Source organism: Lampetra fluviatilis, chromosome 59, assembly GCF_964198595.1.
Source record: "Lampetra fluviatilis chromosome 59, kcLamFluv1.1, whole genome shotgun sequence".
Taxonomy (NCBI): domain Eukaryota; kingdom Metazoa; phylum Chordata; class Hyperoartia; order Petromyzontiformes; family Petromyzontidae; genus Lampetra; species Lampetra fluviatilis.
The window spans coordinates 2,293,800-2,309,551 of NC_136333.1; the positions used below are offsets into that span (position 1 = coordinate 2,293,800).

Below are 15,752 nucleotides of genomic sequence, written 5' to 3' on the forward strand. Positions count from 1 at the left end.
TGACCGAGCAACCCAACGTTCCTTTCAGCTCCCTCCGCACGAATGTGTTGTGCGATCATAAAGACGAAGTATTGTTGACTTCGATGTCACTGGAACCGCATGCATACCCCTCCACACATTGAGCAATTCGTCATGCAGGGGTTGGGGGACGGGGTCACACACCTGTTTCTTCTGGCCGATGCGGTGGGCCCGCGCCTGAGCCTGGAGGTCGTTCTGTGGGTTCCAGTCCGAGTCGAAGATCACGACCGTGTCGGCCGACGCCAGGTTAATGCCGAGGCCGCCGGCGCGCGTCGACAGCAGGAAGCAAAAGTCCTGCGTGGATTGGTCGGAGGAGAAACGCCGGCCTCGTCTTAACCAAATGCACGGGGAGGTCTTGCCAAACACGCTCCATTGTGCAGAGGGGCCCCCCCTAGGGCAAGCAGCACTACGTAACCCACGCACATAGCACGCGCCACACTACGCCAGAGTGGACAATATACCGCGCACAGCACGCAACACACTACACCACACAGAGGTACGTGCACCACAACCACCAACAGTGCAGAACTTGCAATACACCACACAGACAGTATACACACCCCACAGTACACAGCATGCACTACACCACACACAATACACACACCACACGGTACACAGCATGCACTACACCACACACAGTACACACACCACAGTACACACAGCATGCACTACATCACACAGTACACACACCACACAGTACACAGCTTGCACTACATCACAGTACACACACCCCACAGTACACACAGCATGCACTACATCACACAGTACACACACCACACAGTACACAGCATGCACTACACCACACACGGTGCACACACCACACACAGCATGCACTACATCACACAGTACACACCACAGTGCACAGAGCACATTCTACACCACACACGGTACACAACTACACACGACACAGTACACAACCACACACGGTACACGCACCACACACGACACGGTACACGCACCACACAGTACACAGAGAGCTACTTTGGCTGAGGACCGCCTGCTCACCTCCGATCCCTCGGCGTTGAAGTGATCGAGAGCCTGCTTCCTCTGCTCGTTCTTAATGGACCCATCCAGCCGCTGTGGAAGACACGGCACAAGCGTACACGCGTTACGCGTCGCACAGCACAAGCGTACACGTGTTACGCGTCACACGGGACAAGCGTACACGCGTGTTACGCGTCACACGGCACAAGCGTACACGCGCGTTACGCGTCGCACGGCAGCCCGCGGCGCCCGGCACAACCGAGGGCCCGCCAACACGGCGTGCGAGCGGCGACGCGGCCTGGCGGCTCAGACACGCCGGTCGGGTCGACTCGTATCCATTGCTCCTTGCGTCGTCAGGAAAAGGGAATAACATTTTGGGTTAAGTCTACAGCGACCTAAACGTTAAAGACAAAATTGCCTCCTCCTGCACAATGAGTGTCCAATTTCCACCAGATTTTATTATTTATTTCCACCTCATGTCTCCCTGCTCAAATGCCCCTAGTGGGTGGTTGGGGGGCAATGATCGGCAGACCTGAGCCAAGGGTGGAATCGCCACATTCGCATTTCAGCACAAGTCCCTCCCATAGGACCCATCACTGCTGACGTTTGACCAAGTTCTCGTCAGCTTATTTTGCCATCGAAAAACGACGAGCCTGGTTCAGAATATTTATTTCCACTCAAGGAATCCGATGAGCCATCGCGCTCTTTTTCACAGATGACCGACAACGTTCATGCTCGACCCACTAAATAAATAACTCATCAAACCCACGGACGGACAAGGCCTCAATTCCAGCAACGGCTCAGCAAACCCCAACCGCCCCCCTCCTCCCCGTTCGCACGCACACGAACGAGCACGGACGCAACGCGACGCACGCGAGCGCGACCTGACCTGGAAGGGGAAGTGCTTCATGGCGAGGTAGTCGGCGAGGATGTCGAGCATGCGCACCATCTGCGAGAAGATGAGCACGCGGTGCCCGGTCTCGCGCAGCCGGCACAGCAGCTTGTCCAGCAGGATCAGCTTGCCGCTGCTGCGCACCAGTGACTGCTCGCAGCGGCAGCCGGTGCCAACCGGGGGGAGGGGTGGGGGGCACAGAGGGGGTACGAGGCAGCGAGTGAGGAGGAGAGACGCGAGGCAACGTGCGTGCCAAAATAATGAAATGAAAGATGCGTGTCGTTGTAGAGGTGGCGGAGTGGGCTCGGAGGGTCCGACGGTTGAAACACCCACAGGCGTAGTAGGCAGATTGCCATTGGTTGGCCTATAGAGAAAGTCAACCTTTCTGCTCACCCTGCTCAGCCACCAGTCTATCCAGTCGCTCACAAATATGCCCACCTCTTCCAACCAACAGACCCTACTCACTTGCCAGAGGTCACAAACGGGTTTTGATTCCTTACCCGTACCCGGCCGCACCAGGGTCGCAAACGGGTACCCGTACCCGGCTGGATACGGGTAGCCGGGTATCGGGTAGGGTACGGGTATCGGTCACAAGGATTGCGACCTCTGTCACTTGCTCAGCCACCTACTCGACCACCCACCCACTCACCCACCTACCAACTCCTGCCCACTCAACCACTCAGTAGTCGCTCACACCTGCATTCACTTTCATCCATCCACACACCCACCCACCCACCCATCCTCTCACCCATCCATCCACACACCGCCAGACGACTGTCCACCCACCCCACCTACCCACCTACCCAACTATCCCACGGCGGGCCATTGCCAAGTGGGGCCCGCTCCAAAAACCCTGGGATCCGGACACACCTGGCGGGCCTCCCACTGCCCCATCCGTTGTGGGCGGCCAACTCAAGGCCCCCCCGGGTGGGTTCAATGCGGCGGTGGCGGCACTCACCTGCAAGATGTCGTGCTTGTCCCCGTTCTCGTCCTCGGGCAGCTTGATGAGGTAGCAGTGGTTGCAGCATTTCTTGAGCTCCATCATGATGTTGAGGAAGCCCGACGTGCTGCCCCGCGTGCCTTTACTCAGCGCTTTGAAGTTCCTCGTCAGGATCCACCTGGGGAGGGGACAAGGGGGGAATGGTGGGAGGGGGGGGGAGTGTGGCGGCCGACGGCGTTAGTTGGTTGCGAGGGCGTCGGTCGCGAGGGCTGTTAGTCGCTAGGGTGTCGGTCGCGAGGTCTGTTAGTCGCTAGGGTGTCGGTCGCGAGGGCTGTTAGTCGCTAGGGTGTCGGTCGCGAGGGCTGTTAGTCGCTAGGGTGTCGGTCGCGAGGGCTGTTAGTCGCTAGGGTGTCGGTCACAAGGACAGTCGGTCGCGAGGAAGTAGGCTACGCGTGCGAACGGGAGATGGCCTCGCTCGTCGGGAATCGAACGGAAGGCCCTTCAGCAAGCCCGTGAGGTGCGAGCGTGGCCGCGTACTTGTAGTAGTGCTTCTGCTGTGGCGTCATCTCCACGCGCAGGATCTGCTCCACCTTGGCGGGGAGGGAGCGCTCCACGTCCTTCTTGACGCGGCGCAGCAGGAAGGGCTCCAGCTCCTTGTGGAGGCTCACGTAGCCGTTGTCGCTGCCGCTGCCGTGCACCGCGTCAAAGTCTTCCCATGCGGAGAACCTGCGCACGCGACACGGCGCCGCCGGCGGGCGGGCAGTTGTTATTGTATTGTACGTTGGAACTTATTTCGCACTGTACGTAGCCAACCGTGCTAGTCCGAGCGGTTGGTTCGTAACTTGAGTAAAAATGTAGAAACGTTAAAACAACAGAACCCTTCCTCCTAACGATGGTAATTGGTTCCACAAAACCGTTCGTTAAGTGATTTGGTCGTCAAGCGAGTATAGCAAATGCACGTTAAAGGCATAATTAGTTCCGATAGCATCAAAAGTTACTTTTTTTCTTTCAAAAACGTACTTATTATTTATACAATGGATATGCATACGTACTAATAACATTATAAACACATCAAAAGGAACACGATTAATAAATGCATTAATATTTACTGTACCTACAACAGCTTGTCATTAACAGGGGAATGGTCAGTGAACGAACACATTGGGCTCTACGGATGCCGGTCGTTAAGCGATTAGTCGTTACAGGCGTGCTGGTTTAGAGTGATTCTACTCTACACTATTACTGGTAGGAAAATCCTGGTTACACCAGCCCACAGGGGATTATTGTGTCCGTCCGTCGTGCAGGGAGGGGCTCGGTGGGGAGGGAGGGGCTGGGTGGGGAGGTGCTGGGTGGGGCTGGGAGGGGTGGGGCTGGGTGGGGAGGGGCTGGTCACCCCGTGGTGCCCTGATAAACTCAACGTTTAACCTACTCACGCCGGCTTGTGCCCACCCTCAGTCGGGCATATTTGTGGAATACACCACGCCGCCGTTGACCCTGGCCATTGACCGAGCCACCCAACGTTCCTACCAGCTCCCTCCGCAGGAATGTGTTACACTATACACAACACTACTATACACTACACATTGGGCTATACGGATGCCTGTCGTTAAGCGATTAGTCATTAACAGGGGTGGTTCTTAAGAGGAGTTCTACTGTAAATTGTAAATGCGTATGCAAGGTTTCACAGTATCACTGGAATAATTTTCATGATTTATGAGGATTTCTTTACGCCGTAGCAGACCAGGTCCCCCCCCCACCCATGACTGCAGCTAGCCGAGGTTTTACCGTCATCGTCAAATCGTGAAATTCCATCCCTAGGTCCCAATGCGCAATGCATGGAAAGCGGGAAATGAAAACAGAACCAGGGGGAAACCGACCAAACTAAAGAGAGAAGAAGGGTTTTCAAAGCTGACTTAAATATATTTACAGACTCCGATTTCATGATTTCAAGTGGCAAAGGCGTTGGGTGCCAAGCTAACAAAAGCCCGATCGCAAAAACAGCACAACCGAGACCTGGGAGTGCTGAGCAGTTGGAGATCAGAAGGACCTCAAGGACCTTGATGGAATATATAAATGATTTAGTTCCTGCAATTAATGTGGGGTGAGCCCCTTTTAAAGCCTTATAGGTTCATAGCAGTATCTTAAAATCCACTCGGAATTTGACCGATAGCCAAGGGGACTGGTGTCACGTGCTCACGGAATGGTGTACGTGGTGTAAGCACGTACGCCCGGATCTGTACGGGATAGTGGGGTTGCCCCCTCGCACGCGTAGGGTTGTTTTCTCCCACGTTTGTATAAACGCTCACTGGCTGATATAACATCTTAATCGACCCGTGCGCACGCACGCCCCGTGATTGTGGATTGCGCGAGGCATTTGCAAAACCGGACGCTACCGCACAACCACCTGGAGATTTTGACTTAAAGCTTTCGCGAATGCAGGAATTCATATTATTTGGGTCTTTCAGTAAAGCCACGTAGTTAGAAAATTAATAATAAATAAATGTTCCTGCCTGAGCAGCACTCCCGCTATATATTTTCACCTGATGATGGTTGCTTGTGTTGCAATCAGAACGTCGTGATATTTTTTATATATTTTTATATCTACGTGGTTTGACCGAAAGACCCAAAGAATACACCTGGAGAAGACTTTCGATAATCCGCGCTAATGACGGAGAGGACCACGGATAATTAAAAATTGCGGATAATCGAAAAAAATAATTTTTCGCGGCTCTCTTTGCCAAAAACTAACGATCGGTCGATGCGGGTGTGCAGTGATAATAACAATTTCCCGCTCCTGCACAGCAGAAGACTCGGCCTACCGAGTTGGATAGCAGAGCCATGCCAATCAACATCAAACTCCGCCCCCCACTGCAGTAAAGATATGCAACTGTTGCACTGCAGAGGCTATCATGCGGATTTCGGATTAACCGGAACATATTTTGATTTAAAGCTTTCGTGACTGCAGGGATTCATATTCTTGGTTCTTTCGGTAAAGTCACGTAGAAGGCAAATAATAAAATAATATACATATGATTGCTTGTGCTGCAGTCGAAACGGCGTGAGAATTTTTATTGTTTTATATTTATATTATTTCCCTTCTACGTGACTTTAACGAAAGAACCAAGAATACAGAACATATTTGTTTGGCTTAAGCATGTAACTTGTAATAAACATTTCCAAGAATAGCAATGTTAATATTAATTTGGGCTTAAGGGTAAATCCACGACTTGTTAATTTGTCAAAACCTCAGTTTGCGCTTTGAATCAGCAAATCGGATAAACCGCACGTGTATAATGGAGAGTCTACTGTATTCATAACCAACGTTTTGGGTTTAGATCGCGTTATTTATAAATGTGTCGTAACCCTCCACCACCCGACACGGCCAATCAGTAAAAAAATGTCACGTTGACAAAAGACAAATAGTTCACTGCTTTAGCCCACCGGTGTGTTGAAGAGTGAAACCACAACATTTACAATTTGAGTACGACGTTTCGCTGGAAATTGCATCCAGCATCATCGGGCAATTTTTTACTGATTGGCCGTGTCGGGTGGTGGAGGGTTACGACACATTTATAAATAACGCGATCTAAACCCAAAAACGTTATCAATAATATTGGTCGCGAAAGCCTACGAGTCTACTGTACGATTATTTGTACAGCAGCAAACCTGCCCGCTCCTGCCGTCGGCGCGTGCACTCACTTGTCGGGCATGATGAAGTGCAGCAGAGACCAGAGCTCCTTGAGCGAGTTCTGGAGCGGCGTCCCCGTGATGAGCAGCCTCACGTTCGTCTTGAACTCGATGAGCGACTTGTAGAGCAGCGAGTCGTCGTTCTTCAGCCGGTGAGCCTCGTCCACGCCCAGGAAGGCCCAGTTGACCGCGCCCAGCACAGTCTGCACTCACCGGCGGACAAGGACAGGAACCCCCCTCACCCCGGTCATTGCGCGAGCGGACAGGACGCTGGCTGCGAGGCTGCGCCACGTAAGCGCAAGTGCTGCGATCCCACACGCTCTGGGAGGCGATGGGTAAAGGTTCAGGGGGCACACATTCCGAGGAAAAACTCGCTCCTCACCGCTGTCCGTAGGCATCGAGCGCGGCCATCTCCCGGCTTGCCAGGGTATGGCGAGCGGTACAGCAAGTGGGTTGATGTCCATCCGAAGAGGATCGATTGTTACTCCCCCCCCAGGATTCTCCGGTTTCCTCCTCCCGCGTGGATGAACACCCATTCACGGAGTTGGCCACAAACATCCCAGAGGAGAGGGGCCGATTCTCAAGAATCTTTTCACAGAGTCCTGCCAGGCTTTCGCAGTCAGGTGGCGACGTTGTTACGTGTGCGATCCCAATTGAGCAATACGAAAGGTGATTTTTCAGCATTGGGATGTTTGGCCAATACCAGTAACGTTTTTGTGTGCGTGTGTGTGTGCGTTTAGTTATGGGAAGCGGTAGTGTAGCGGTTAGCGCGCTGTACAACGAACCCGGCGACCAGAGTTCGATTCCCGCTCACGGCCAACACCAGTGACGATTATCTGAACCGGTCCTGGGCCTCTCCTAGGTTGACCAAGCCTCAAATGAGTACCTGGTGCGGTGTGTAGTAAACATCGCCACTGGGGAGGCGTGGTGCTGGCTACCCACCCTCTCGTGCTGTTCCGGCCTTCATAGGTGCTCGCTAACAGCACTTGCCTCAAGAGTCTGATACAGGCTACATGGGGGATCTTCGTCTTTGTTAAAGTTATGGGAGCGGAAAAAATTACATACAAAGTCCACACGGAGAGAGGCACCCCCGAGTTGGGAATCGAATCCCAATCCCTCTTTGCCGTCAGGTACGAGCGTCACCGCTGCGCCACCCTATAACAACAACACCTCCGTCGCGGACTGCCAGGGCGGGCTGTGCGAGGGAGTGAGCGAGTGCGCACCTTGTCCTTGAGCAGGATCTCGTAGGTGGTGACCAGGGCGTTGAACTTGAGTTTCTTGGTCTGCTGGTGAATCCACTCGTACTCCCGAATCTATGGCAGGGGGCAGACACGTCAGCAACATTGGCGAGCAAGTGGCAGTCATCCCGACGTCGCTTTCAATAACAATTTACAGATAAGAATACGTTTTACCCTTTCTGGCAACGAAACAGGTGTTAAGATTTCGATTTAAAGCTTTCGTGACTGCAGGGATTCATATTCTTGGTTCTTTCGGTAAAGTCACGTAGAAGGGAAATAATAAAAATATAAAACAATAAAATTCTCACGACGTTTCGACTGCAACACAAGCAATCAACATCAGGTGTGAAATCCACAGCAAGAAAATTTTACACACAGCAAAAACATTTTCTTGCTGTGGATTTCACACCTGATGATGATTGCTTGTGTTGCAGTCGAAACGTCGTGAGAATCATTTTATCGTTTAATATTTTTATTATTGTATTATTTCCCTTCTACGTGACTTTACTGAAAGAACCAAGAATAGGTGTTAAGATGTTAAAACACCAAATTGAAACCTTTGGCAAAGAATCATGTCTGCATTAACCACATATATTCTTTGGGTCTTTCGGTAAAGTCACGAATCTACGTGCCGAGACCAGAGGATGCAGCTACATCATGTGACCTCCCTTGCCAGTATCAAAATATAAGAATAGATGTACCGTACATCATGTGTACTCACATTATGCCTGAACATTATGTACGTACATGCATGCAGATTATGTACACGAGTAATGCATGCACATTACGACGCGTCAACGCCAGGCGGCGACGTCCTCACCACGTTGCGGCTCGACATGTCGCCCAGGTACACCACCACATTCATCTCGGGCGCCCACGTCGCGAACTCCCGCTGCCAGGACGTGACGGTGGATAGGGGCACCACCAGCAGGAAAGGCCCGTACACCTACAGGAGGAAGAGTGGTGAGAACAGGGTGTGGGGATTATGGGTAGAGGCGACTGACACCGTGGGCGAGCAGTGGGTACACGTGGGGGGGGGGGGGGGGGGGGAGCAAGGGTCGAAGAACCTACGGCCCCCTTCGTGGGGCCGAGAACTTCAGGAATGGCCCCGCAAACGAGATTTTATCCATCGCCACAAACACGAATTTGGTACGGCGGTGAGGGGGGAAAGGGACTCCATCGCCACCGGGTCGTTCGCCGTCTCTCCAGTAACGTTTATGTGCAAGATAAAAGCCGTCGGGTTCTATTTTGGTCGTGCCTTGCGTCGCGTTGTGCGTCACGGTTGTGGAGAGGCAAGGAATGGGGGGTGAGTGGCCTCTATCGTGTTTGCGTATCGCTTGTTGTAACTCGCCGACACGGCCATACTCTGGACCATCCGTGAAAAAGAGCTACATAGCTCCGATCCCTCCCGCGGTCGAAATAAAGATTCAGATTCTGTCACCTAGCGCTGTGGAGGCAGCAGTGAGGGGTTGGTGGGTCACACAAAAGTTGCGGCGAAACTCCCCTGTCGCGGGCATCGAGCCGGAGCTATAGCCTGGCCTCGCCAGGAGAAAATGGCACAGCAAAGTGCGGACTACTATCATGTCCCTTTTGTATGGGACCGATCGTTGCTTCGTTGCGCTCTCACATGTGGGGTTTTCGCCGAGCGCCGATTCCTTTCCACGTGTATGAAAGCAGTCCAATTGGCCGAAAGCATCTTCCTATATAGGGGAAGGCAGAGAGTGGGCAATTGTACTCTGTTTTTGTCGGTAAAGTCACGTAGGTAAAAAATAAAACAAAACAACTTAATTAAATCCGGACGTTTCGGGCGCATGACAAGCATTCCCACCTGATGACGGACGCTTGTGTTGCGCCCGAAACGTCGTGATTTAATTTAGTTGTTTTACATTCATTACATTTTTCACCTACGTGACTTGACCGAAAAAACCAACGAGTATGAATCCTTGCAGTCACGAAAGCTTCAAATCGAGAATTAGTGGGCAATTGCCAATTGTTGGTAGTGCTGGCTTCACCACCGCCTTTGCTACTGCCGCCTTACAGCTCTCGCCCGTCTGTGGTTCCTCCGCAGCGATTGCGAGAAATGAAATTTTGCACAAACCATGCCAACGGCTAAATATATTAAACTAAAAACCGAAGTGAAACGTTACCTGGTGCGAGTGGAACATGTAGGAGAGGAAGGAGATGGTCTGGATCGTCTTGCCCAGCCCCATCTCATCGGCAAGGATCACGCTATTGCCTCTGCACACGAGCGCACAAAGACAAAGATCCCCCGTATAGCAAGTGCTGCTAAACGAGCAGCGCCTATGAAGACCGGCACGGCACACGAGGGGGGTGGGTGGCCAGCACCATTCCCTGGCTGCCTTCGTCTCCCTAGTGGTGATGTTACACACTGCATCAGGCACTCATTTAAGGTCGAGTCAACCTAGAGGAGGCCCACTAACAGTTCAGATAATTATCACTGGTGTTGGTGGCCGTGAGCGGGAATCGAACCCGCATCGCTGGGTTCGTCGCGCAGCGTGCCAACCGCTACACTTCCGCTCCTCACACGGACACACGCACACGCCCGTACGTATGCACGCGCCGACACACGCACACACCAAGCACAGTGATCCAGCTGCATGCGGCTGAAATCAACGAGATATTATGGGGCGCACCAACCACGGGCAGCGTGGCACGCGACGAGAGTCTGGCTCAGTGTGGGGCATGCTCGGACCGCCTTTGTATCTCCGCGATGGACGATCGCTAAACACGTGACAATTTACCCGTGGCCTCCCGCGAACCCCCTCCCCCCAACTCGCCCAAAGCAATGATGAATTTCCCTACTTCGTGGTCGCAGTTCCATTTTAAAAGTTAATCATCACTGGTCTCGTTCGTGCACTGCCTTATTTGTAAAAAAAAAAAATCCCACTTTTTTCTCGTCCGCCATGCCAACTTCCGCGGAGCATTAGCATACGATCTGCATGTCTGTCGCCATGGCTCCACAGCGACGCCACGGAATCTGCCATTGTGCGGCGGGACGAGACGGCTTGCGGAGAACCTTGCGACGACCGATCAAGGTGGAGAGACATCCACGCCCATCGATTCTCTCTCTGCTACCAATGCAGCCCTTGTACATCTCACCAACGAGAAAAACCACACGCGCACAAAGACCCCTGCCGCCGCCGTCACCCCCACCCTATACTCGTAGGCTTTTTCGGTAAAGTCACGTAGGTAAAAAATAAATAAAAATAAAATTAATATAAATAATAATATAAATAAAATAATAAATCACCACGTTTCGGAGGCACCACAAGCTTCCGTCTTCAAGTGGAACCGTCACAACACGATTGTCTTTCCCCCAGTGTTGATGTTCGCACACACACCTGGCACTCATCTAAGGCAGAGTCAACCTCGAGGGAGAGGCTCCGTAACGGTCCAAATATTCGCCACCGTTATTTGGCTGCGAGCAGGAACAGGGCTCTGGAAAGCCATGTTCTGTAAGCGCACTACGCTAACCGCTAAGCAAACGCTCCCCACGCGCGCACACCACGCACACGTCCATCGGCGCTTTCTTTATTGACAGCGCGTGACAGGAGGGGGTGGGGGGGGCGGGGGGCGCCACGGGCCAGCGGCTCCATTATGCCGCTCTCATCATCCTCGAGGGGAACCTCGCGATTCATCTTCACCGCTCACCGAGGGACAAAGAGGATTTTGTAAGAAGGTAAAAAAAAATCGGTGCCGACGCGGCGCGCATCAACGCAAGCGTGTACTCTACGCAGCGCCACCAAATACCGGCGCCGAGTGCCACCACAAAGTCTCGAGGAAGCCTCTTAAGTACAACAAAAACTCTATAAGCCTGCGGGTGCCACGGTAGCAACAGGTTAACTAGCTCGCCGTGTACGCAGGAGTTCGTTGGTTCGATCCCAAACCCTGGCACGCCGGTATATTCGGAGCTTCTGTGTCTCTCCCACGGTGGTCAACAGGATTATTCTCCGGGTCTTGCGGTTTTGCCCTCCACATTTAGAATCAATTTGCGTTTTAGAGAGTTATTTGGCTGCTATAAATGTCCACGTGATAAACCACTTCGTTGAGCTATCGTTTGTGGGCAGGTCGTTTGTGACAAAGAGCTACAAACTCAGTGGGCCACCCACCCCCCACTTACCTGATAAAACACAAAGTTAGTGAAATAGTTTTGGTTTGAGCGTGTGCCTATTGAAACTGACATTCTATGGACAAAGAGCATCGGGGCCTCATCGAGTGTACGAGCCGGCTGGACAGCGGCCACAGAAAGGCCTCTAAAGTTGTCCAGCAGGCGGGAAAATTAAGTTGCGCGAGTGGGCTTGCAAGTGGGTGAGCAGGCTAGTGCGTGCGTGGGTTATCAAGCAAGTATGAGAGGGCGAGCGGGCGGATGAAAGAGTTGGCTAATGTTCTGTGGATGAGCGAGTTATCGAGAGGGCTAGCGAGTGAGTAGCCTTGCTTGCGGACTAGCGAGTTAGCTAGAAAATAGGTGTGGTGAACGAGTGGGCCGGCGGGCGGGCGAGCGTGCGGGCGAATGAACAAGTTGGCGAGGAAGGCGGGTGAGTGAGCGAGCAAGCGAGCATGCGCGTCTCACTTGCACCACGAGTGCGCGAGCCAGTTGAGGCCGTCGAGCTGGTAGTCCCGCAGCTCCAGGCAGTCGACGCCGCCCACGAACGGCGGCTGATCCTTCAGCGCCACGAAGCGCGGACGCTGCTTCAGCGCCTGCGCTCGCCGAGGAAACAGTGAGGCGACGATTTAGTGTTCTGGACCCTTGCATTGCGAGACAATTGTGCCAACCATCACACTAAGTAGTGCTGCTGCCGCCGCCGCTATTGTTCGTGTAGGGCACGGCACGGTGGGTGCCGCTGCTGTTGTTCATGTAGGGCATGGCACAGCGGGCACCGCCGTTGCTGGCGCGGAGAGGCTCACCTTGCACTCCTTGGTGGGGAGCGTCTTGGAGCGGAGGTTCGCCATGTAGCCGTCGATGCAGTGCTGGAACTTGCGCGAAATGAGGGCGCCGTCCTCCCAGCTGCACTCGGCGTAGGGCAGGCCCTGCCACTTGCACAGGTAGTCCGGGTGGCCCGACGTCGACTTGTGGCCCACGTGCGCTGCCCGTCGCCAAATGCGCACACACGCACGCGCGTCACAACCTCGCTCGGACAACGCTTGGCGGGGGGGGGGGGGTGCTACTCCACCGCAGCAGCTTTAGCCGCAGGCAGCGGCAACGCGAATCGCGGTCCGCTCACGACGCGGCTACGGCGGCCGTGTACCGGAACTTTGCCGCGTCTGCTCGCGGTCGGGCAAGCGATTGGGCACCGGATCTGCCGCTCGGTACGAACGAGGCCCGGAAAGCATCGGTGGCAGCGGTGTGTGGGCGCGCGGGTGGGAATCGGTGACTCCATGGCCTGACGAGAGGAAGGACGCGCCGACGTTTGGCGAAAATCGTTTTTACCCAGGGATTACCAAATTTTTATAATGCACGGTGGGTGGGGAACCAAGTCCTTAGGACATGGATGACAATGACAAGTGCACTGCACTTCAAGGGGCCCGCGCAGAGGAATAACTCTGCTTCACCAAGGCCGCGATAATCACTCTGTCAAGCCAGGGCCCTAGATCCATCCACACGCCTACTCCTCAAAAACGTAACAAGGCCGGCAAGGCAGCACACGGCCGGCAAGGCAGCACACAGCCATCGGCATGAACAAGCACAGGCAGCACGCGGCTCGATGGGGGCGCTTTCAGAATCACAATATTTACTCATATACTGGTGGAATCCGATGAGCTGTACACAGCTCTTTTTCACACGTGGTCAAATATTTAGCAGATTTTCAGTATTTTCGCTCAGGCGCCTTCGAGACGGAGCAAACGCCGCGCGCGCACGTTCACTTCGCCGTCAGGGCTCTCATGCCGTCACAACTGAAGCAGCGCCACAAATTAATGATTAATAAATATTCAAAACCAAAGCCAAGAAAGCGGAGGCTGCCACACGACTGCACGAAGCAGGACCCAGCGCATGCGTGGCGGCGAATTGCAGGGGGGCACTCGCTCCGTAAACCATCGGCCCTTGAGCGCCAATCCCATGGACACCGGGGCACGGTTTGCAAAATTACCAACGCAGAACATCTTGTAAGTAGCAAATCTATGGGTAGAACGTAACCAACCGTGCTAATTGGAGGTGCAGTGTTGAGTGTATGGGTAGTGTTAGTCTATGGGCAGCGTGCCTGTATATGTTTAACTTCTTTCGCACCGTACATAGCCAACCGTGCCAAATCGGAGGCACGGCGAGAATCGAGAGGCGCGACGAGAGCCGATGAGAAATTTCGAGGGAAGGATCCTGAGGTGGGCATGGAACGACGCACCACATCTCCCCCCCCACCCCGCATTGTCACAAATTGTCAATTCAATAATCGACTCCTTTCTGCCTTTGTCGTGCCGTCTCGTTTGTTATTTTCGGCCTCGTTTTTGGCATTTGCTCGGCGGGCATCGATCGTGCCCGTCTCTCGTTCTGCGCCTCGCGTGCGCCCGCTTCGTCCGTTCCCGTCGCGCTCGTGACCTCGGCTCCGTCCCTAACGTTCGCGTAAAGAAGCGCCAACGATCGAGGCTCGACCGGCGGGTGGGCGCGTCTGTTGTGCGTGCTATAAACCGACTTTAATATTATTATTTTTTATCGGTGGATCGTTCCGCGCCCAGTCTACGAGACTTGAAGCTCAGTGGCTGCGGTGGAGGGGGTGAGCGGAGGGGGAAGGTGCGGCGCGCGGGCAGCAGGCAGGCAGGCCATGCAATTGATCGAAGCCGCAGAGGAAGCTGCTGCGTTTGTCAGTGCGGGGTGGTGGCCGGCGCCGGTCGATGACTCCACAGCAGCAGCAAGGAGGGAGGGGGGGGTCTCCCGGTAGGAACTATAACCCGCAAAGAGTCTGAGATCCTGTCTGCGAGCGCCCGAGACGGTTGGGGGATAGTTGACAGAAAGAATGCGATTCATCTATTTTTGGTAGTTTTGAATTCCATTCAGCTGGAGTGGGGGGGGGTGCGAGAATTAAACTGCAGTTCAGTCAACGCCGCTCGCCAGTTCACTTTGTTGAGCATCTCAGGCAAATTAGCCCCCCCTCCCCGCCCGGTGGAAAGTCTCCAACTACAAGCAACTGTTATGGAGTCGGATGGAAGGCGCCGCTACCCTGCGTCAGAGCACAACGATCGGTACCAAGTGGCAGCAAGTTGCTGCATGTTTGCGAAGAAAACGCGGCGTGCTCATTCGGAATGCATTGACCACAAATCCCACAATGCCCCGCGAGAGCCCCCCCCCCCCTACCCCACCTCGCCCTGCCTCATGAGAGCACTGCCTGCCGCAAGCGGAGCTAACGCTGCGACTGCGTAGGTTGTGCCGGGAGTTGGTGTCGCCCACCAACTTGCGAGAAAGAGGTAAACGTTGCCCGCGTCCCAAAATCGGCTCGTTGCACCTCCGTTCTTAAGCAAAGGGTTCGCAAGCTAAACTCGACACGTGTTTTAAATTGGCACAATGTCAGAGGTTTCGCTCCTCGTGACGAGGGGGCGAGAGGGGGGGAGGGTAGAGATCGGATCTTCGTGGAAACTGGTCCTACACGTTGCTGGTAGCGATGAGTTGGGACGTCGTGGAATAAAAGTGCTGGGGGGGGGTAAACGTTGGCCAGACAGCTCCCCCGTGCCAGGTGCAAGTTGCCTCCACACCCACCCACTTTCTATACCTCCCCCAAACAACTCCGCCCCAGGCTCTCGGAGGAAGGGGGGGGGGGGCCCTAACTCGCACTGCGCCGTCGAGACAAAGTAAACCGCCCGCTGCCAGTATCCCACGAGCAACAGAAACCCCATCAGCCAGGATCCCAGCGACAGCCTCGCTCTTGGATGGCCTGGATGTGCACGCACAGCCCCTTCATCTATCCGCTGCTGGACGAAAGTCTCCATGCTGGTCAATGCTGGTTTTGGTGAAAGTGGGAGGGGGGGGGCGTAGACATGGAAGTTCCTG

The 15,752-nt window shown here is 54.0% G+C and overlaps 1 protein-coding gene across 1 annotated transcript in view; it reads right to left on the minus strand.

Annotated features, from left to right (window-relative positions):
• The window catches only part of LOC144950780 (chromodomain-helicase-DNA-binding protein 1-like), a 54,380-nt gene that overhangs the window by 18,028 nt on the left and 20,600 nt on the right, over nucleotides 1–15,752 (minus strand). Inside the window, exons 12-22 of the mRNA XM_078880869.1 lie at nucleotides 12,686–12,864; nucleotides 12,351–12,478; nucleotides 9,907–9,997; nucleotides 8,580–8,705; nucleotides 7,745–7,834; nucleotides 6,534–6,724; nucleotides 3,372–3,560; nucleotides 2,853–3,012; nucleotides 1,892–2,044; nucleotides 1,024–1,095; nucleotides 163–312 (exon numbers count right to left, since the gene is read on the minus strand). Coding sequence (XP_078736995.1) covers nucleotides 163–312; nucleotides 1,024–1,095; nucleotides 1,892–2,044; nucleotides 2,853–3,012; nucleotides 3,372–3,560; nucleotides 6,534–6,724; nucleotides 7,745–7,834; nucleotides 8,580–8,705; nucleotides 9,907–9,997; nucleotides 12,351–12,478; nucleotides 12,686–12,864 — 1,529 coding nt within the window. The remainder of the gene's footprint in view (nucleotides 1–162; nucleotides 313–1,023; nucleotides 1,096–1,891; nucleotides 2,045–2,852; nucleotides 3,013–3,371; nucleotides 3,561–6,533; nucleotides 6,725–7,744; nucleotides 7,835–8,579; nucleotides 8,706–9,906; nucleotides 9,998–12,350; nucleotides 12,479–12,685; nucleotides 12,865–15,752) is intronic.